This window comes from Panthera pardus, unplaced genomic scaffold (assembly GCF_024362965.1).
Source record: "Panthera pardus isolate Hobbes unplaced genomic scaffold, ASM2436296v1 HiC_scaffold_8, whole genome shotgun sequence".
Lineage (NCBI taxonomy): Eukaryota > Metazoa > Chordata > Mammalia > Carnivora > Felidae > Panthera > Panthera pardus.
In genome coordinates this window covers 41850697-41874977 of record NW_026527013.1, presented here as the reverse complement: position 1 = coordinate 41874977, position 24281 = coordinate 41850697, and the positions used below count along the sequence as shown (strand labels likewise).

At 37.2% G+C, this 24281-nt stretch overlaps 1 protein-coding gene across 3 annotated transcripts in view; it reads left to right on the top strand.

The window, feature by feature from the left end:
- The window catches only part of CNTN3 (contactin 3), a 339239-nt gene that overhangs the window by 270313 nt on the left and 44645 nt on the right, over window positions 1–24281 (top strand). For all 3 annotated transcript variants that reach the window (XM_019428460.2, XM_019428459.2, XM_019428458.2), the window contains exons 12-13: window positions 2995–3122; window positions 5688–5863. In XM_019428460.2, coding sequence (XP_019284005.1) covers window positions 2995–3122; window positions 5688–5863 — 304 coding nt within the window. The remainder of the gene's footprint in view (window positions 1–2994; window positions 3123–5687; window positions 5864–24281) is intronic.

Below are 24281 nucleotides of genomic sequence, written 5' to 3'. Positions count from 1 at the left end.
AATAGATCCACACAGTTGAAACCCATGTTGTTCAAGGGTAAACTGTATGCATATACATGTGCATATGTGTGTGTGTGTGTGTATACACACATATATGTGTATAATATATGTGTATGTGTCTAATAGTTTACACACTTTCTGAATTTATTTCCTTGAAATTTACAATGTCTTCAATGCTCTGCAACCTGCCTTCACTAATCCAAGTTCTTCTGTAGTGACTCTCTAAATGCACAGTCATTTGTTCATTCAACAGGTATTAATTTTGAACATTTAGTCCATGGCAGAAATGGTTCGAGGCTCTAGGAGTTTAACAGTGAGTAATTCAGACACTGTCTAGACACTCTTCCTACCTCCAGAGAGCTTACAGTTTCTGAGCTTACTAGGGGAAGAAATTAGTCAAGGACGCACACAAATATGTAATTGGCCAGTTGTCAGATGCTGTAAAAAAGGCACAGGAGATCTATCATCATTTACAGGAACACCTAATCTGACCCATGGTTCAGGAAAGTGGCCAAAATCTGAAGGATAAGTACACATTAATTACACATAGGAAATAGTGTGCACAAAGGTCCCAAGACAATAAGAAGCATAAAAGCATTTAAAAGAAGGTATTTGTGACTGGAGAAAAGCAAACAAGGGGTAGAATTCACAAGGCCTTCCAAAGTTAGAGGTAGGGTCCCAATGAAAAATAGGTATTGGGCTCAGGATGTAATTTTTCTCCTATAGGCAGTGTAATGCCAGAGAAGCGGTCTAAGCCAGGGATGAGGGTTATAGCAGAATTACATGATCAGATTCACATTTGTTTCCGTTTACTCCCTATGTTTATGAAAACATTCTCCATATCCTAAGTGTTTTATTTGCTTGTGCCCCTCTGCAGAGTCTCCTCTTTCAATTATTATTGCACACTGTCTAAGAAAATCTTTGTTCTCTGATATGCTAAGGTATAAAGTGATTTTTCTTCGATCATCTCTTTGAGAAAAGTGATCAGCCTGCTTTTCATACCCAGTAAAGTGGTGAGGGTTCCATGAAGGAAATCAGATAAAGCACCTTTGTCCCAGCTACCTAGGAAAGTTCTTGGCATTTTTAACCTTTCTGCTTTGCTCCTCAAATTAAAATACAATGTTCTGTGTTCCCTGATTAGCTTTCTAGGGCATTGTTCTCAAACCCTTTTGTTTCAAACATTTCTTGACATACAAACAAACAACAAATCAACCTGAGCAACAAACATTCATGGATACTCTGCCTAGAATCATGAGCAGGTCTGTGTGTGCTGCCTCTGATTCCACCACTTTCTCACTCAAGAAAATGGAACTAGGATTTGAGTGAATGTGAATGACAGGCCATCAAAGGAATGTACATGTATATGTAATATAAAAGACATGAAAAATAGTTATATGTAATATAAAAGATATATCTTGTATATTTTTGAGACATAAACTCAGACTGTCCACACTTCTGACACTTGCCTCAATATCTTCTATCAAACAGGATAATATCCAGAAATTGAGTTGAGATCATCCCATCATAGTCTGAGGTCCTCAGCGTCCTTTCATATCTACTGTATAGCCTAAAAGTTGCAAACACTTATTGACCATGGTTTACTATATATCATGTCATGCTGACTCGGGGTTGGAAACCTTTTTAAGAAATTTACCCTCTCTTTAGATTGATATGACACTCAGATACCAAAGATATGAACCATACAAGATAAAAGGCATCCTAAGTGTTAAATGAATGATATGGGTAGTGAAGATTTTAGGAATTCAAAGAAAGGAGAATAATTACAGGTCTACAAGATAGGCAGTAAAGATTCATGGATCTGACTAATGACGGATAGACCCTTTCTCATTCTTTATTCTTATTCCAAATGATACCTCTTGTCAGAGGCATTTCTGAAGCACCCTATCAAGGGAACATTCTTTATAGCTCTGACTCTTTATTGTGTCATCCTGTTTGTCTCCTTCAGAGTATTTCCTAAATATCTGAACTTCTCTCACTTATTTATTGTGTAAGCTGCTCATTAGACTTATTTCCGTGAAGGTGGAGACTTTCTTTCTTGCTCACACTGTAATCCCAGAGACTCTCATAATGCCTAGCACGTGTAAGGCACTCATTTGTATTTCCTTAATGAATTAGTTAGATGCAAAAGCCTTAAGTATCTTAAGCATATGCTCAGAAACTCTAATGTAATGTTCATTTGTATTGCCCAGATTCTTTGCAGTAGCTCACAGGTGACCATAAATGTGTGATTTTGTAAAATTTGAGTTTATATGGAGTCAAATGTGACTCTCCCAAGTTCATTATGTAAAGGAAAGAGAGTTTCTCCTTTCTCATGAACTGTTTTAAAGTTAAGCGAGTTAGTGTCCTGTCTATTTTCTATTTTCTCCAAACTTACAAGGCTAACCCATCATGAGCAATCTACCACACCATATATTTTTAGAAAACATTTCACACTTATTTGATAAAGGCATCCCTGAAAGTAAGTGTAATGTTAAGTAATGCTGCTAAGTAGGGCTGCATAAAAAATATCAAGAAAGGTTCCAATCGGTAGAGCATCTTTTCTTACTCAGCTCTTTGTGCGTGTGTGTGCACGCGTGTGCACATGTGTGTATGTGTATAACTTTTCTTTTAATTTTCTTTATTTCCAAGAAGGCTAAGGACTGGACTTAAAAATACTAGCTTAAGGGGAGCCTGGGTGGCTCAGTCGGTTAAGCATCCGACTCTTGGTTTTGGCCCAGGTCATGATCTCGCAGTTTCGTTGGTTCGAACCCAGCCTCGGGCTCTGACCGACAGTGCAGAGCCTGCTTGGGGTTCTCTGTCTCCCTCTCTCTCTGCCCCTCTCCCACTCGCGCTGTCTCTGTCTCTCTGAAAATAAACATTAAAATAAATAAAAAATAAATAAAAATACTAGCTTAAGGCAATACTTTTACAAAAATTGCTATTTGGGGAAAATGACTAATATACACTTACTTGTCTAATTTGTATTTTCTTTAGAATTTCTTTTTTAAAAGACGGAGGACTTCAAATAGTCAATGTGACTAAAGCTGACGTTGGAACTTATACCTGCATAGCAGAAAACCAGTTTGGGAAAGCAAATGGCACAACGCGCTTGGTTGTTACTGGTAGGTACATTTCCCAAAGATTGCTTTATGTAGAGATGGGCTGGATGGTATGTTATTAAGAGCAAAGAAAAAACCAGATTGTTTATACTATGCAGTGCACTATGAAGATAGAACCTGTGTTTGCACTGTTATTTTTAACAGGTGGAAATAAAGAGAACAATTCTTATTATTTCTTTACATACCATAGTACGCACTGGGGAACATATCAGTTATGTGCAAGTACGATAGGCAAAAGAATTACAAATAGCATATGCTGATGACCTAATTTTATGCTATTCTGTTATGTCAGATCTTTTGAATGTACTCTTGCACAATATCATTGATATTTTCTGGAGTTTTTGACGTCCATGAAACAATCCTTACCATCAATGAGAGTCATTTACAGTTGCACATATATGTTGTTTATATATTTGAGAAAAAAAAATGGGTACCTGCTGTGTGTCCAGTGTTTGACTTATGTTGGTAAATAAACGGATAAAGATTCTGCCTTCATGAATTTTACCTTCTACTGGAGGTAGAAAGAAAATACACAGTAGAATAAAAAATGAGGGAATTATCCAAGGGGAAAAAATGCAAACAATTGAGAAAATACAGAGTAGTGTGTGGGAGAGGTCAGCTGGAGCAGAAAGATGGTGATTGGAGTACGCCCAGTGAGAAAGAGAGATTAGGCAGAGATTTTGTGGACATAGAGGAGTTAACTAATAGATTCCTTGGGGGAAAATCGTGGAAGAACTTTGTAGGCCTTGTGAGGACTTTGGCTTTTAGTAGAAGTGAAAAGTAGAGGCTGGTGCAAATCGGCAGAGAGTGGCATGATGTAAAATATATTTTTAAACTTTTGGTGTAGCTGCTCTGATGAGAACAGACTGTGGGGAATCAAGAGTAGAAGTTGGAGAGATCTCAGAAGACCATGGCTGCAAACCAGGCAGGAGGCAATAATGACTCAAGTGAAAGTGACAACAGAGGAGTTGATGGAAAAGGATCAGATTCTGCAAATACTGGGCTTGCAGAGTCAACAGGAGTTACTGACCAATGAGGCCCAAGAGAAAGAAAGGAGACAAGGATGGTTGCAGGGCGTTTGGCAAATAACAGAAGGAATGACCATCAAAACAACTGAGATTGAAAAGGCTGAGGATTGCACACTTTGGGGAGGAGGCAGATCGGGAGTTCAGTTTGGATGTGGTAAATGTGAAATGTTCACCAAGCTCTGTTTGTGGAAAGCAGACCACAGTATTCTGCCATTAACAACAATATTAGCATAAGCTAATACGTTTTGCTTATGTCACAGTCCATGGTGGGTCAGCTATGCTGTCTACATTAAGGAATAAAGGGTCCTGGTGCCTCCATTCTCTTGCACGTTGCCCATCACAGTGGAAGAGGAAAGACTACGTTTCAGATGGCCTCTTACTTTTTTCCAGGCTTCTGCCTGTCAGTGCCACACATAGCTCCATCTTACATTTCTTTAGCCAAAGCATTAGCATTTGGCTGTGCCTGAATTCAAAGGAGAGATCAGATAGAGGATAGAAACACACACTTGGGAGTTGTTCGCATACAGATAAGTACTTGAAAAGAGAAGTCTAGATAAAATCACCAAGAGTGAGTGAAGACAAAAGAAGAAGACCAAGGATTGAGCTTGAGGCAATCTAACATTACGAGATGTAGGAAAAGAAGAGGGACCACAAAGCAGTGACCAGCACAGTACTGGAAAACAAAGAGGGTTTCGTGTTCCAGAAACCAAGCAAAGAAAGTGAACTGACAGGAAGACAGTGATGAAAGGGAGCAAATACTGCTGAAACGTCAATTAAGTACATGAAATTGAAAAATGTGCAACTGGTTTGCAACAGGGTGATTCCTGGGAACCTTAAAAGCAAATAAGTTGCGGGAAGCCACAGCCTAACAAGAGTGGATTAGAGAGAGAATTTACTAGAGGAATTGTAGACAGTATACATAAATGATTCTTTGGAGGACTTTTGCTGCAATATGGAGTCAACAAATGAGTAGCAATGGAAAAGTGGGGTCAAAAGAAGTTTAATTCAGAACAGCTGGAAGCGCTGTGTTAATGATAGGAAGAAAGAAATGCACATGTGGACATTTGGGGAAAAACAGGCATTTAATTAGCATTTTAACTTAGTATCCCTCTTACAGTACCTGTTCTGGATGTCTTTTGTGTGGCCTTTCAAATGTTTGAGTGTATTTAAATTTTGGTAGTAATGCATTTGAGCCATTCAAAGTTAGTGAAAATTCAGTGGTTTCTCTTTCTACCCCTATATTTCACAAAGCAGTAAAACTAAGTTAAAATTGATTTTGTAGTAGTATTAGAACCTTGTTTACAGGTGACTTTAATTTTTAAACTGATGTATCCTATAAATTCAAATTTCCTAATTCTTTTAACAAGAATTTGTGGATCCAAAGAAATACATTACAAATCTGCATAAAAATGTCTATATTAATGTTGAAGACTTTCAATTATGCACACTACATGTTAGGTTAGCAATCAGCTTGTGAAAATGCTTTCATCAAAATAAAAACACTACAATTTTATTTAAAACTTTATTGTTCCCTTAACAGAACCAACGAGAATAACTTTGGCACCATCCAACATGGATGTCTCTGTTGGCGAAAGTGTCATTTTGCCGTGCCAAGTGCAACATGATCCCTTGCTAGACATCATGTTTACCTGGTATTTCAATGGAGCCCTCACAGATTTTAAGAAAGATGGATCTCACTTTGAGAAAGTTGGTGGGGTAAGTTGTGCCACTTCCTTCCTGATGTTTCTATCACCTGTGGCTGTGTCCCTTCATCCCTAAAAGAACACCTGGCACATATGTGATGCTTGAGAATGTTTGCACTGTGAGTAAATCTTCATTCCCAGTTCTGTTGTGATCTAATTTTATTATTGTAGTTACCAGAAAGCAAACACAGTGACTTCTACCTGTGAATTATAATTTTAATTAAAAGTGATATTTGTTGTATTTATATTAAATACTTAATTATACATATCACCATGAAAATTTGGTCACTAGCACCCTATGGAAGAAGAAAGTTTTCTTATAAGGTGTTGACTTTCAACTTGCCATATATATTATGAAGTTGAACCAAGTCACATTTACTCAGTGCCTCCTTTGTATCAAGCCAGGAGCTTTATCCACGTTGATCCTTGAAATCACTCTGGGCATTAGCAGTGAGGATTTTCATTTCACAGGTGCACACACTAAGGATTTGAAAAGCTTATTAACTTTCCTGGGGTCACTGTGCTAGACACTATGGAACCTAGATTCAAGCCTAAATCTGTATGTGCCCAAAACACAAATATTTTCTTACGTTCCACTCTTTCTCCTCATTTGTGATGGTTCTATCTCAGAAATAATTACAGATTTCAAGGAAGAACTGATACTTTGAGGAGAACTGTTAAGAAGTGACTCGGTGCTGGGGTGCCTAGGTGGCTCAGTTGGTTAAGCATCTGACTCTTGATTTCGGCTAAGGTCATGATCTCACGGTTCACGAGTTGGAGCCCTACATCAGGCTCTGTGCTGACATCCTCCTTGGGATTTTCTCTCTCCCTCTCTCTCTGCCCCTGCCCTGCTCTCTCTCTCTCAAAAATAAATAAATAAACTTTAAAAAATAAAAAGAAGTGACCACAGTGTTTGGTGGGCCACACAAACTAAGAGCAGACCCTCCCCCTCCCCTCCAGCTGGGCATATGTCTGTGAATCCAGAATCACAAGGCCAGTTGCCCTTGGAGGCCTCTTCATTTTGACTCAGGGAGAGCTTCATTCTGTTTGGCTAAGACGTCAATGGTATATAGTAGAGTTCAAGTTTTGTCCTTTGAATTAAAAACAAAAATGACACGATGGACAACTCAGCTGTATTCTTTTGACAAAGATTTTATTTTTTATTAAATGTAGATACACATACAGACAGGTGTAACAACGCATTAGTACCGTGTGCAACTTAAAAGGGTAATGTTATGACTTCAATTGTTTGCCAGCCCCCAGAAAAGATTAAGTCCTGAAGTCTAATTGTGAAATAATAAAATATATTGGTTACTGCCCCTAGTTTCTGCCACAGAGCTCCTAAAACCCTTGGAATTTCGTGGGTGATAGGAAGTTTTTTGTTCTAATGAGGTGACTCTTGTGAACTGCTGAACAGCGTGAGGATGAAGGCTGGTCACCAGAAAAACCATGATTAGAAGCTTGCAAGTTTTAGCTCTATCACTCGTCCTCTGACAAGGGAAGAGGAGCTAGAGATTGAGTTCATAATTGATCAGGCCTACTGTGATAAAGCTTCTACAAAAATCCCAAAAGTGTGGAGTTTTGTAAGTTTCTGGTGTGGTAAACACATCTACCTGCCAGGAGGGTGGCACCCTTCAAATCCCCTGGGACAGAAGATCCTGCACTCAGGACCCTCCTGAACATCATCCTATGAACCTCTTTATCTGGCTGTTCATCTGCACCCTTTCTTACATATATATCCTTTACAATAAACAGATATATGTAGATAAATCTTTCCCTGAGTTTGGAGAGCTGTACTAGCAAATAATTGAACCCAAGCAGAGCGCCATGGGAACCCCGATTTACAGCTAGTTGATCAGAAGATTAGGTAAGTGTCTGAGACTTGTGATTGGTGTCTAAATGGTGGCCAGTCCTCTGGGACTCAGCTCTTAACTCATGGGATCCAGTGCCAACTCCAGGCAGATAGCATCAGAACTGAATTATAAGGCATCCAACTTGTGTCCAAGGATTGCTTGGTGTGGAGAACCCACACACACGGTGTCAGAAGTGTTGTGCTGTGTTCTAAGTACGAGTGTGGTAGTTGACAGTAAACGAGGTGCAGAAAATATATTTCTTTACACCAGTACCTCAGAAGGTGACTTTATTTGAATTATGGCTGTTGCAGATACATTTAGTTAAGTTGTAGTGTTGTCCTACCAGAGTAGAATGGGCCCGATATGGGCCCGATATGACTGATGTCCTTATAAGAAGAAGATTTGATGAAGGGGATAAAGAGGTACAAGCTTGAAATTAGAAAATAAGTAAGTCGTGGGGACGAAAAATCCAGTGTAGGGGAATAGAGTCAATAATATTATAATAACTTTGTATGGTTACAGAAGCTAACTACACTTATTGTGGTGAGCATTTTGTAATGTATATAACTGGAGAATCACTATGTTGTACACCTGAAACTAATATTATATTGTATGTCAACTCTACCTCAATGAAAAAAAAAATTTAAGAGGGAAGTTTGGACACAAACATAGGGAGAACACCACGTAAAGACACAGACACAGGGCTCCTGGGTGACTCAGTCGGTTGTGTCCGACTTCAGCTCAAGTCATGATCTCGTGGTTTGTGAGTTCAAGCCCTGCGTGGGGCTCTGTGCTGACAGCTCAGAGCCTGGAGCCTGTTTCAGATTCGATGTGTGTCTCTCTCTACCCCTCCCCCACTTGCGTGCGTGCACGCGCTCTCTCTCTCTCTCTCTCTGTCTTAAAATAAATAAATACAATTAGAAAAAAAAAAAAAAAAAAGACACAGACACAGAGGGGAAGGGCCAGTGTGAAGATGCAGGCAGAAATTAAAGCTATCTTTCCATAGGCCAAGGAATGCCTAGAGCTTCCAGAAGTTCAGACGGGACAAGGAAGGGTCCTATCCTAGAGATTTTAGAAAGGGAGCTTGATTTCAGACTTTTGGCCTCAAGAACTGTAAAGGGAATAAAGTTCTGTTGTTTAAAGCTGCCCAGTTTGTGTCACTTAGTTACAGCAGCCCTAGTAAACATTGCAGATGGTTTCTTACAAGAAATAAAAAAATGGTGATGTTTAGATACCAGCCGCAGTTATGTGCAGTTTCATTGCCTTTTCTATTTTCTCTTACCTGGCTTATTCCATTTTAGAAGTTCTGGTTTCTCTAATTATTCTGACCAATTCAAGGCCTGGGAGGACTTCACCAGTGGCTACAACTTACTAGCATTTCTTTCACCATTACTTTAAATACCCTTTTTTTAAAAAAAAAAAAAAAAGTCACAAATTTCTTCTGTCGCAGTAAGAAAAGGCGTATGCCAGTATTCTCAGGCAACTCTATTCCATGCTTAGGGTTCGTCCTTTCCCTGAGGGAAGGCAAAGGAAAAGAGAAAAGACTAGAATGTTACCTTCATAAAGTCCCATTATCAATTCTGGAAAAAGCTTCTTTTCTAACTCAGCTCTTGTCCTAACCTTAGTTCTTAGATTTGAAACATTAGTTACCTTTGCTGTCTAGTGTAGATAACGGTGTTTGTGATTTACCTGGATTTTAAATTGTTGATGGTGTTTTATTGCATAGAGTGTCCTCTATTTTCACTAATGCTAAAGAAATAACGAGAGACTAAAAGCCCAAAGTAATTTGATTTTAATATTCATCAAACATTCTTGAGGAAGTGCTCACTTCGGACTGAGCCAGATGACTGCTTTCTATAAGAGGAGCTTGGAGTTAAGAATATTTGAGGTTTTAATGTAATTTACCTGTTCTTAGTTGAATGATAGGGCCCACATCAGGTATAAAATCATCTGTTTACAAGAGTCAGGTATCTAAAACATGACATTTCATAAATTAATGCTACCGCCTGCCAAATCTGTTCTTTTTCTAGCATGCTAGTTCATGGCCTATGAATTTTTTTTATGGACTTACGCCATTAGTAACTTAATATTCTCCCATCAGTATAAAAGAGTAAGCCATACAAGATGACATTACGCTTAAGCACAGGCAATTAAGTAAATTGGTTTTCTGTTGCATGAGAAGGGAATCACACAACAACTCTTGTCCTCTGATTATAAATTCATCGCAGCTTTCACATTAACCTGGAGAGTCTGCTTCTCTTTATCCAGTATGTTCATGGATATATCACCTGTTTTGAAAAGCAGCAAAGTGTGAGTCAGGAAGTTGCAGAAAAAGGTAGATGGTAAGAACGATATTTTTATTTTTTTTTAATTTTTTTTATCATTTAAACAAATTTTTAATGTTTATTTATATGTTTAGAGAGAGAGTGTGTGAGCAGGAAGGGGCAGAGAGACAGAGACACAGAATCTGAAGCAGGCTCCAGGGTCTGAGCTGCCAGCACAGAGCCCGATGTGGGGCTCGAACCTGTAAGCTATGAGATCATGACCTGAGCCAAAGTCAGATGCTCAACTGACTGAGCCACCGAGGCACCCCTAAGAACCATGTCTTTAAAGGGGGAGGCATAGTTTAGAAAATGGAAGAGGGGCAGGTGGGTGGTTCAGTTGGTTAAGCGTCTGACTTCAGCTGGGGGTCATGATCTCATGGTTCCCAGGTTCAAACCCCATGTCAGGCTTTGTGCTGACACCTCAGATCCTGGAGCCTGTTCCTGATTCTGTGTCTCCCTCTCTCTCCCTCCCCTGCTTGTGCTCCCTCTCTGTCTCTCAAAAGTAAATAAATAAACACTAAAAACATTTTTTAAAAAAATGGAAAATCCACTAAAAGTTCTTAACTGATTCAGCCAGTTGTCATTGGGACTATACAACAGGGTATTATTGGACCATACCTTGAGTATTCAATACTCATTCATTTATTGTAAAAAACACATACCTTTGGGACAAATCTATAAGCTCAGAAAACTCTAACAATTTAGATCAGATACATTGTGTAGGGTTGAACATCCTGCCAATCACAGGCGTGGTTATACATTCAGAAAAGCTTGTTAAACCAAGTGATTAAACCAAATTGGCATATCACGGGACGAGGTATGGATCCAAAGACAAGCTTCGGCCTGTGCCTGTGGGACAAACCAAAGTTGTATAAATAAATGAGCAGTAAAAAAAATGCCACTTAAGCCCACTATTTGCCATGCAAATCTGAAGTGTAGGCACAGTGTGGTGTGACTGGGAAAAACAACCCAGTTGTGTTCAGATACATATGAGTTTTAGGTTCTGTGGCTACTAGATGATGCCATCAGTGAGTCACTTAACATTTTGTCCCTCATTTTCTGGTCTCTTCTCACATCAGTTTTTAGTATATGCTGTGTTCACTCCCACCATGAGAGTTCACAGACAGTGGTCTCTTCCTGGAACACTGTTCTCTCCCCATTTCCCTATGTCTACATATCTTTATACATTATTTCTATGTATGTAAGAAGGTGTATATTCATGTGTATACACTTTTTTTTTCATATATATGCAGCTATAAGAAGAGACATAGACTCAGCAGTATGTGTACAATAACATTTTGTTGTTATAATCCTGTTTAACTGACATAATTCCACACCATACACTCAGTCAAAATATAAAATAAATAAAATAAAATAAAATAAAATAAAATAAAATAAAATAAAATAAAATAAAATAAAATAGAAAGCAGAGAGATTCCATCCTTCACCCCAGTAAAACATCTTTCTCTACTTTTAAATATACCATAGCTTCCCCTAACAGGATAAAAGAGATAATAGCCCAACGTTCAAGAAAAACAAAAGAACATTACTACCTGGGACCTTAGTATCTGGGGCATGGCAATTTAAGTATAATTTTAAGAACATTCAAGGACAATTCTGACTTGCCTAATAAGTTACCTTTTGGACTTAGATATATGATATGGAGGGGGGGCTCACTATAAATAGAAATTTTCAAACCAAAACACAGCAAGGGTTCAGTGTATATTGTAATGGATGTTTCAATGGATATGCTTTGATAAGCTCAATGTGATGCAGGTGCTTTAGAAATGAAGAATGTATAGAGCCAAGCTGTACAGCTTTACAAACATTTTGTGGAATTGGATCTATGATGAATTAGAATGTGTGTGGATAAAAGTCACTGGAAGCAATAAGAGGTTTAGTGTTGACAACCAGTCTGCCATTCACTTGAGTGGCTGACTTCAGTGTGATTTATCTGTCACAGCCCGGACTCACTCTTGTTACGGCAGCAGTCATGAGCGTCGAGACTTGATGCATTTTCCAGCTCTTGGTGGTAGAAAAAAATATCCGTGAAAGTAACCCTTTGTGTGTCATAATACAGTGTGGTCACTGGAAATTGATTTGTGTCATGAAATTATCAGGATATGAGGACTCAAAGTTTGAAAACAGCAGTTCTTTTATAATACAAAACTATGTTTTAAAAAAGGTATGTATGCATATATATGTTCATCGTAAATACAGATCTCAGCCAAAGCACTTATTCCAAACACTAATTGCAGTGACACTCTGAGTTTTTAGGCATCCCCCACTTGGAGTGTCCTATAAATTTTATATATTGTCCAAATTCAAAATGTCTCCTGACTTGGAAGGATCATTAAGAGAATATACTCAGGAGGGGTGCCTGGGTGGCTCAGTCGGTTGAGCGGTCAACTTCAGCTCAAGTCATGATCTCACGGTTCCTGAGTTTGAGCCCCACATCGGGCTCTCTGCTGTCAGTGCACAGCCCACATTGGATCTTCTGTTCCCCCCTCTCTCTCTCCACCTCCCCTGCTTGCTCTCTCTCTCTCTCTCTCTCAAAAATAAACACTTAAAAAAAAAGAGAATATACTCAGGAAGGAGTCTATAAAACTGGGATTAGAACAGAGAAATCACTCTTACTCATCTTGAACACTTCCGTGAAATCCGTCTCCTCCCACAGTGCTGCTCAGGGATGAATAAACAAGATTCTACAATGCTTCTAGGAAAAAGGGAGAGGCACAAAATAAACTCAAGAGGTTGAGTTTATTTCCCTAACTCATCATTTGCTCAACCAGGCATATAGAGTCTCAGTTTCTACTTACAGTGTGATTGGCACCCCAGGGGTGTGTTCGTCAAGTAAAATGTTTATTAGGATGAATGGTCCAAATCCACCCCTAGTGGAAACCCTGTACGATTTAAATTTATAAGAACACTGGCGGAAGTCAAATCAAGTAACATGTTGCTTGAGCTAAAACCCATAAAAATATCGGAGTTACAACAACGAAGGCTATAAATAAAAGGATATCAGTGAAAAGATATGCAAATATTTATCTGTCAAATGCAACAAGAAAGAGAACCAAGTGTGATTTTGTGAAAGTCATAATTGAAGGCAAATCTCAAGAGTATGGAGGATAAATATATTTTGAAAAAAAATTGCTCTGTAAGGAAGGTATAATAATCACAAACTATAATACTGTAAATAATGTACCATTAAAATATATCAAGTCAAAAGCAAAGAGAAAAATGAGAAACAAAATTGGTGTGTAGTCTGAGAGTGCTTCTTCTAACTGCCAACAGATCAATTTGCCAAAATTAGAAAAAGAATCTTTTGATGCTATATTATAATGGAAGAAACAGATACATATGAAAAATTTACCATACAAATGGAAAATACACATTTCTTTTCATTCTTTTCACACCCTTGTAGAATTTAGGGAAAAAATAGCAAAACTATTGTATACAAAGGATATAGAAAAACAAAAGGGATAGATAGAATGTCAAAAAGTAATGGATAAGCTATAGAATATATCCGTGAAGAATAAAGATACAGCTAAAATTAGAAATGAGAAAGATTATAACAGATCAGAAAGAAATATCTTAAAACAGAGCATTCCATGTTCAACTTGTATGTATTTAATGGAATCCAATTAAATGGAAAGTTTATAGGAAAATATAAATGATCAAAATTAACAAGAATTAGAAAACCTAAGTATATCCATTAATATAAAAACATGTAAATCAAGAACCATCACCAGCCACCCCCTCACTAAAAATAAAATGATTTTAGGGCCTGATAATTTTTTAATGTCTATTTATTTTTATTTTGTGCGAGAGAGAGAGAGAGAGAGAGAGAGAGAGTGTGTGTGTGTGTGTGTGTGTGTGTGTGTGTGTGTGTGTGTGTGGAAGGAAGGGAAGGGCAGAGAGAGAGAGAGAGAGAGAGGGAGGGAAAGAGTCCCAAGCAAGTTCCATGCTGTCAGCACTGAGCTGGACACAAGGCTCCATCCCAGGCACCATGAGATCATGACCTGAACTGAAATCAAGAATCAGACACTCGGGGTGCCTGGGTGGCTCAGTCGGATGAGCGTCCAACTTTGGCTCAGGTCATGATTTCGCGGTCTGTGAGTTTGAGCCCCGTGTTGGGCTCTGTGCTGACAGCTCAGAGCCTGGAGCCGGCTTCGGATTCTGTGCCTCCTTCTCTCTCTGCCCCTCCCCCGCTCATGCTCTGTCTCTCTCTCTGTCAAGAATAAACATTAAAAATAAGAATAATAATAATAAAAGAATCAGACATTCAATGGACTGAGCCACTCAGATGCCCCTGGGGCTGGAAAATTTTACTGGTAATTTTTCTCAAGTATTCAGGAAACAGATAAATATTCTGTTATATAAACTATTTGACAACATAAAAATTTAAAAATCTTTTCAATTTATTTTGTGAAGCTAACATACTCCTAATAACAAAACCTGGCAAGATAGCAAATAATTTGTAGATATAAATTAATTTTGTGAATATAGTATGAAAACCTAAATGAAATTGTATCAAACCAGACTGAACATTATATTAAAACAATAATAATAATAACCTTTGTAAACTACATGGGGATATTCTAGCCAAGGTGCATGCATCATATCAGTAGAACTAATAAAATAGACCACACTATTTTTAATGGGTACCTAGAAGACATGCAATAAAATTAATGACCTATTACAGACACAGAAAAATACTTCCTCCGCATCCCAAAAGTGTCCTTAAAGAGAAATACTAGGAATACTTTTATTTAAATCAGCAACAAGAAAGGAAACGCACAAATACCATTATTTTAAAATCATTTGGAAATGTTTGGACCAATGCAATAAAGTATGGACAGGAATAAATGATTTAACTCTGAAAATAAGGAAACAAAGATACCATTATTTGAGGACAAAATGATATTCAGGCTACTCAAGATCCAATAGTGTCAATTCTAAATTTTAAAAAATTAATCAGAGTTAAGTCTACTACTTATATACAAGGTAAATTTACAAAAAGTAATAGGTTTCTTATGTACCAACAGTAACCAATAAGAAAGTATAATAGGACAAAAAACTCCCTCAAAAGATAAGATACATGTTGGGGCGCCTGACTGGCTCAGTCAGTTAAGCATCCGACTTCAGCTCAGGTCATGATCTCGTGGTTTGTGAGTTTGAGCCTAGCATTGGGCTCTGTGCTGACAGCTCGGAGCCTGGAGCCTGGAGCCTGCTTCGGATTCTGTGTCTCCCTCTCTCTGGTCCTTCCCCTCTCGAGCTCTGTCTGTCTCTCTCTCTCAAAAATAAATAAACATTTTAAAAAATAATAAAAGATAAGATATATGTTAAGATAAGATACACATTGGTCTGCAAGACTTAAATAAAGAAAACTACAATACCGTTTTAATAGGAAAGGAGAGATGGATGGGTGGCTGAAGGGAGAGAGGAAGGAATGGATGGATGGGGAGAATGACAGGGAAAGAATCATAATAATTCACTGCTCCTGTATGAAATAAAGCAGCTATGTATTGTGAGCCTTTTAATTTTTCTTAGATTTTTCAATGGTGTTAAATAACTAACAATCAGATTCCAGTTGAAGTAATTCTGAGAGTGTTTAGAGTAAGAAACTAGGTAAGGAAGAGAATAGCTAATAGTGTTTTGAAGCAATAATAGTGAAGCCTTGTCAATAATTCTCAGAAAGTTTTCTGAGGATATTTGCTCAGGTAAGGAATTGCTGGATCTGGTTCGAATTATATAGTTTCATCATTAAAAAACCTGAACTCAGAATTGCAACTTCTAAAACCAATTTCATTCCCTTATGAAATGTTGATCTTTATCTCTCTTTGCCTCAGTTTATTATCTGTAAAACTGAGGTGATAATAGTACATTATTCAGAGGTACTACACACACACATGCACAAACACACACACACACACACACACACACACACACACACACACACGGTACTTAGAATAACACATGTTCTTGTTCTTGTTATTGTTATGACTATTACTACTATTAGCAATAATGGTAGCGTTGTTTCTAAATTGTTCTCCAGGAAAGGGGCAGGAATTTATGTTTCTATCAGCAGAACCTAAGGGTGTCTGTTCCCCAAATCCTTTCCCACACCTGCTTTTTCCTCTTAAGTTTTATTTGTTTGTTTGTTTGTTTGTTTGTTTGTTTTATTTTTGTGCCAAACAGATAATTGAGAAGTGATATCTCATTATTCCCAATTCTTATTTCTCAGATCGGTAATGAGACTGAGAATCTTTCTATGTGCTTATTAGTATTTTGGATATTAAAGAAGAATTTAGAATTATATCTGACTCCCCCAATCGCTTCTCAGACTTTTGGCTAAGATCGAGTGTATATCTGTCTCCCGCAAATCCAGTTGGAGACTTAGTACTTACTCTTGTGAGATGGAAGATTACTTCTGAAGCAAAAAGAGAGAAAAAATTATCTTTTTATACCAGAATACCTTGTATTCTAAAACATTTCTATAATTGCTTATTTGTTCCAGGCATTTTGTTATGTTGATTCTTTCAGATTTTCTACATACACAATTATGTCATCTGAGAAAAAAAAGACCATTTATTTTATTTTTTCTTCCCAATATGTATACCCTTTATTCCTTTTTCTTTTTTTTGTCTTCTCGTATTACTAGGATTTTTAGAACAGTGTTGAAGAGTAATGATGAAAACAAATATCTTTGCCTTGTTTTTGATCTTAGCAGGAAAGCTTCAAGTTTCTGACCATTAATTATGATGTTAGTTGTAGGTATTTTCTAGATGTTTTTTAATCAAGTTGAAGAAATTTCCCCATTCTTTGTTGAATATATCCAATGAAAGGTTATGATTCAGAATACATAAAGAAATTATAAAACTCAACACCAAAGACAAGAATAATTTGATTTAGAATGGGCAGAAGAAATGAATAGACATTTTCCCAAAGATGTTTCCTTATCAGATTCTTGATGTGATGGATTACATTAAGTGACTTTCAAATACTAAACCAGTCCTTCCTAACTGAGAGAAATCCTGCTTGGTTGTGTTGTATAAATTTTTATACATTATTGGATTTGATTTGCTAATACTTTGTTGTGGATGTTTGTATTGATGTTTATGAGAGATACTGGTCTGTAGTTTTCTTGCAGTGTCTTTGTATGATTTCAGTATTAATTAGGGTAATATTGGCTTCATAAAATGATTTGGCACATATTCCCTTAGCTTTTATCTCTGGTAAGAGATTATAAAATTGGTATAATTTCCTCCTTAAACGATTGGTAGAATCTTCCAATAAACCCATCTGGGACTTTTGCTTTCTTTTTGGGAGAGTTATTAATTATTGATTCAATTTGTTTAACAGTATAATTCTATTGAGACTATTTCTTCATGTATGTGTTTTGGCAGATTGTAACTTTCAGAGAATTGGCCCATTTCATCTAAGCAATCATATTGGTGAACATAGAATTGCTCGTTGTTTAATGTTCATAGAATCCATCGTGGTATCTTTTTTTTTTTTTTTTGTAATTTGTGTTTTCTCTTTCTTTCCTTAATTAGCCTAACCAGAGGTTGATCAATTTTATCGATCTTTTCAAAGAATCAGTTTCTGATTTCATTAATTTTCTCTATTTATTCCCTGTTAACAATTTCACTGATTTTTAATTTTATTATTCCTTTTCAGCTGCTTACTTTTGATTTGTCTCTTTTTAAATTTTTTTTAATGTCTATTTATTTTTGAGAGAGAGCGTGAGTGGGGAAAGGGTAGAGAGAGAGACACACACAGAATCCTAAACAGGCTTCAGGCTCTGAGCTGTCAGCACAGAGCCCGATGCGGAGCTCAAACCCATGAACCGTGACATCATGACCTGAGCCAAAGTTGAATGCTTAACCTGACTGAACCACCCAGGCACCCAAATTGTCTTTTTTAGATAGTTTCTTAAGATTGAAACTTAGAGTATTGATTTTATATCTTTTTTCTTTTCTAATATATGCATTCAGTGCTGGAAATTTCCCTCTTAAGTATTGCTGTCTGTACATCCCACACATTTTTTGATGTTATATTTTCATTTATATTTAGTTCAAAATATTTCTAAATCTGTGTTGAGGTTTTGTTCTTTGACCTACATGTTTTTTAGAAGTGTGCTGTTTAATATCAAATATTTGGGGAGTTTCAGATCTCTTCATCTATCTTTCTGCTATCAATTTCTACTTTAATTCCATGATGTTCTGAAAGCAGACATCGCAGAATATCTTTCCTTTCAGATTTGTTAAGGTGTGTTTTATGGCTCATTATGTGGTCTTTCTTGGTAAATGTTCTATGTGAGCTTAAATAGAATGTATAATCTGCTATTTTTGGATGAAGTAGTCTATAGATATCAATCATATCCAGTTGATTGATAGTGCTGTTCATTCAACTATGTTCTTACTGCATTTCTACTTGTTGGATCTGTTCATTTGATAGATGGATTTTAAGTTTTAAAGCTCTAATGGTGGATTGATCTATTTCTCCTTACAGTTTTTATCAGTTTTTTCCTTTATGTATTTTGGTTCTTTCTTGTTAGGTGTATACATTAATGGTTGTTATGTCTTGAAATATTGACCATTCTATCATTAGCTAATGCCTCTCTCTGTCCTTGGTAACTTTTCTTATCTTAAAGTCATTTCTGTTTGAAATTAATATAGCTACTCCCACTTCTTTGTAAAAAAATTAGTATTAGCATGGCATATTTTTTCCATCCATTTATTTTAATCTAGATGTGTCTTTATATTTAAGTGGGTTTCTTATAGACAAGATATAGTTGGCTCTTGCTTTTTAATTCACTCTGATAATATCCATCTTTTGCTTGAGATATTTAGACCATTGATTTTTTTTTATTATTTTTTTAAAATTTGCTTTAATGTTTGTTTATTTTTGAGAGAGAGAGAGAAAGAGAGAGAGAGAGACAGAGAGAGAGAGAGAAGCAGAGTGTGGTGGAGCAGGGACAGAGAGAGAAGGAGACAAAAAATCTGAAGCAGGCTCCAGGCTCTGAGCTCTCAGCACAGAGCCCAATGTGGGGCTCGAACTCACAACTCACGAGATCATGATGTGAGCCGAAGGTGGACACTTAACCAACTGAGCCACCAGGTGCCCCTAGACCAGTGACATTTAAGGAGATTATTAATATAGTTGGATTAGTAGCTGTCATATTTCTTCCATTTGCTATTTGTTGCCCTTGTTCTTTGTTTTTGTTTTTATCTTTCACTGTTTTTTCTGCCTTTTGTTGTTTTAATGGAGCATTTTATGCTCACTTAGCACTCCACTCTCTCTCCCTTTTTAGTATATCAATGACAATATTTTTAAGTAGTTATCCTAAAGTATGAGGTATGTATTTACAACGAATCCAACTCCACTTTCAAATAACGCAAGCCAACTTCAATGGTAGTGCAAGTACCTAATAATAACAAAATATTCCTAATTCTTTCCTCCTACCCCTTATATCATTGCTGTCTTTCATTTCACTTATACATATGTGTATATTTATATATCAAATTAAATTCACTTTTGATCATAGTATTTTGAACAAAGTGTTAACTATTAGATCTATGAAGAACAAACAATAAAATCTTTATTTTGCATTGACTTATTTATTCTCTGATGCTCTTCTTTTCTTTATGTAAATCTAAATTCCTGACCTATATCATTTTCCTTCTCTCTGTAGGATTTCTTTTAACATGTCTTACAATGCAGGTTACTGGCAACCGATTTCCTTAATATTTTTTTTTTTAATTTTTTTTTCAATGTTTTTTACTTATTTTTTGGGACAGAGAGAGACAGAGCATGAACGGGGGAGGGGCAGAGAGAGAGGGAGACACAGAATCGGAAACAGGCTCCAGGCTCCGAGCCATCAGCCCAGAGCCTGACGCGGGGCTCGAACTCACGGACCGCGAGATCGTGACCTGGCTGAAGTCGGACGCTTAACCGACTGCGCCACCCAGGCGCCCCTCCTTAATATTTTTTTATTGCCTCAGTAAGTGTATATTTCTCTTTTTACTTTTCAGGGTATTGAACTCTAGGTTGGTGGGTTTCTTCTTTCAGCACTAAATATTTCATTCCATATGTTTTCTTGGTTCGTTTTTGAGGAGACATTGGATGTAACTCTTTTTTTCTTTCTCCAGGTTAAGTGCTTTTTTTCCTCAGGAATTTTTCAAGATTCTCCTTGTGTTTTTTGAGGTTCGAATGTGATAATGCCTACGTGTAGTTTTTGTGGCATTTAACCTGCTTAGTTTTCTGTGAGCTTATTGGACCTGAGGTTTGGTATCTGATATTAATTTGGGGAAATTCTAAGTCATTTTTGCTTCAGATATTATTTCTGTTCCCATTCTCTCTTTTACCTCCTTCTGATATCCCTATTAAATGTATATTATACCTTTGTAGTTATCCTACATTTCTTGAATATTTTATTCTTTTTTTCAGTCTTTTTCTCTTTGATTTTCAGTATTGGAAAATTTAATTGTCATATCCTCAAGCTCAGAGATTGTTTTTTCAGCCATGTCTACTCTATTTCTGATCCCATGAAATCATTCGTTACCATATTTTTGATCTTTGGTGTTTCTGTTTTATTTCTTAGAATTTCCCTTTCTCTGCTTACATTGTCCATCTGTTTTGCATATTGTCTGCTTTTTCCATTAAATCCCTTATCCTATTAATCACAATTCTTTTTAATTCTTTGTCTGATAATTCCAACATTCCTGCCATACATGGTGCCTCCTCTGATGCTTATTCAATCTCTTCAAACTATGTTTTTTGCCTTTTAATGTGCTTTGTCATTTTTTGTTGAACGGCAGACATGATGTGCTAGACAGACATGGGGCAGTAAATTGGTCACTACTAATGTGGTATAAGGTGTGGGACGAGGGAACGCATTCTTTAGTCCTCTGATTAGGTCTCATTCTTTGGGTCAGCCTGTTCTCCTGGACTGTGAACTTCTCAGTGCTTCGAGTTCCCCTTCACCCATTTGGTGAGATGTCTGCAGGGCTCAGATTTTGTCTGTTTTCCTTCCCCCATGTTGAAGGCTAGAGAGAGCTGGATTTGGGTATTCCCTTTCCCTCAGAAGTATTTATCTCTGATAAAAACCCCAGCAGGTTAGTCTCTGATAAAATAGTTTCTCCTGAAAGCAAGCCTTGTTAAGAACAGAATGTTCTTATTTCAAAATGCTACATGGTTTCTATTCCTTTCCCCTGCCAGAAACACAGGGGCATTTTTCTCTGCTATTCACTGTGAGAACCTGATAGAGCTCCTGGAGGTACAGCTCACAGAAACGTAGGGAACCACCTATGACTACGTTCCCTAGAGTTGTAGCTCTCCGGCTTGTCCACACTGACCCTCCAGTAATTCATAAATTACAGTTCAGGTTTGTCTACCCCAGTACTAGCTCCTGGGGCACTTCCTACTCATGGGTTTCAGCTCCAATAAATTAGGATCCTCAGGATTTACATGTGGTTTTTTCCAGTTTGGGAGACAGTAATTTCCTCTATGACCTCAGTCTTAGATGTACCACATCTAAGAAGAGTTGTTGATTTTTCAGTTCATTCAATTTTTTACTTGCTTTTAGGACAAAGTGTGATGGTAAGCTGCTTATACACTGAAAACCGAAAGTCAGGGTGGCTGGCCCATTCTTTAATTGGGTTATTTGCCTTTTTATTATTGAGTTGTAATTGTTCATGCTGGCTTAGAGTTTATGTCCCAATTTCAGAAAGAAAATCATTCTACTTTGCAAGGCATGACATTTAATTATACCATTTAATTGATCTGAAACTAAATAAGAAAGTGAAGAATAAATGTTTCATTTGGGGCAATTTAAAATTTTAGACTCAAAAATCAGGATTTTAGGTGTTATTTTATTGCCATAAACACTCTGATTTTTTACGCTGTTTTTCTTATACAGAGTCTAAAATTTTAGATCACCGTCTTTACCAGAAAAATAGCCTAACAATAGTCATATTTGACTTCAAACCTAGTCTCTCATACTTAATCTTCTTCAGTAAGACTTTGAGGTGAAAAATCTACACTTCTGAGGTGTCAGGAATACTGTTGAAACATATCGGTCTGCTATTATAATAAACATAGGGAGCTATCTTTCCCAGCATTTCTCCTGGGAGAGGACATAATTGTATTCTCTGTGAGTGCTTAGGCGTCCTTTTTCTGGCTCACACATAGTCTACTGACATGAAAGGAAGGGTGTCTAGACAAGGGCTGTTGTTGTTAACTTATTTTGAGTCATCAGTACAGCCCCTCAAAACAACCCTGTAAGGATAAATTTTGGTGAATAATTACCCCATACTCACTGTTCTCGCTCCCTCAGATCTCTTGATGGGAGGAACCCAAGGAAAAGGCAGAGGATGAAGGAACCATTTTAGATATAGTGCATATAGGTTGGCTGCCCAAAAAGGAGGCAGTATTTGTAGGTACAGAGAGATCTGGAGGAGTGTAGCCAGTCGTGTTTGCAAAGTTGGCTATAACAACATCCCATATTCAACATCTTCTTTCAGTATGACTTGAGACCCTTCCCCATTGAGTGGTAAAATCTATGACTTTCCCCTTAAAACCTACTCCTCTATGACTTCCTTGAGCAATAAAGAACAGCAGGAGTGACGCTATGTGATTTCTACGGCTAGCTCATAAAAATGCATGCATTTCTATCTTGTTCCATCAGCACCATTTCTCTTGGAATCCAGCCACCATAATATGAGGAAGCCCAAGCACACTGTGGAGAGGTCTACCTCAAGAGGAACTAAAGTCCCCAGTCCACAGGTATGGCTGAATTCCCAGCCAACAGCCCACCTCAACTTGCCAAACATGTAAATGGGCTTGCCAGTCCCCTGCCAGCCACCTCAGCTGATGAGATTTATAACAGAGATGACTTTCCCCACTGATCCCTGTTTAAATGACATATTCCAGAGCAGAATAAATGATCACTGTTATTGTAAGCCATTAAATTTTGAGTAATTTATTACATAGCAATAGTAATTGAAGCTAGAAGTAAAAATACATTTGACACACTCGGTCAAGGTTTCATGAAACAATTACTTTTTATTCCTTTGTATGAGTAGATTCCTGTTCTTATATACGAGTCTTTTTATTCTACAATGGATGAATCTACTATCTCTAAATTTTAAGCTCTGATACAAGGATTTAAAAAGAGAGAGAGATTTGATCCACAAGTTAAATTGTCACTCAGGGTAGCCTCTCATGATGTGAAATGCTTTCATGCTATGTCAGAATGAACCCCTAAATCCAAAGGAATCCTTGGGCTTTATGCTGTTGGCATGGAGTCTGCTTGGGAGTATCTCTCACTCCCTCTCTCTCTCTGCCCCTCCTCTGCTTGTGCTCTCTCTCAAAATAAATAAATAAACTTAATTTTTTTAGAAAAAAAGGAATCCTGGAATGATTCATGTTGACAAATAGTAAATTTTTGTATGAATCTATAGAAATGTAATCAACGTGTTGAATTATTTCAGTATCTACTGTCTTTTTTTTAATTATGGTGAACATACCAAGGCAGTCTGATTATAAGGAAATAAGCCTTGTCATTGACCTCTAGTACCTGTTTCATAAATACTGGTTTTCTCACCCATGCGCTGTTCTCAACTTATGAGCCCATCAGTAAACAGCCTAACTTCATGCTTTTCTCATGCAATTATTAGTTGCAGAATTTTAGAGTTAGGGAAAGACATGAGTGATTATTTAGAACGTTTTAGTTGTAAATGAAGTGAAGATGAAGAATGGAAATGTTAGGAGGTATCAAGATTGTTAACCCTGACTACACTTTAGAATCAGATAAAGGGTCTCCATTTCCTAGTCCATTCCGATTTGATTGTTCTGGAATGTGGCCCAGGCATTTCTGGTATTTTTTAAAACACTCTTCAGATGAGTTTACTGTACAGCCAGCATTGAGCACTGCTGGATTTAGTGAACTGGAGAGCCCCATGTTTTGCAAAGCACAGACCATGTACTCATAGGCCATATATAACAAGGTAGAATGTGAGAGATCTATTATGTTTTTAATTGTCTTTCAATCATTAGGTTAAATCAAGGAGAATGGTTCAGTATGATGTTCAGTTTGTCACTAACGATTCTCTAATACTTGCTAAAGTCCCCTTTTAATTAAAAGAGCAAAGGTCTCAGTCTCAGAGATTTTGAAAGTGTCCGGCTAATACCCATGTACATTATTGTGGACAGTGTGTCCTTTGTGCTGTTTTCTACTCACCGTATT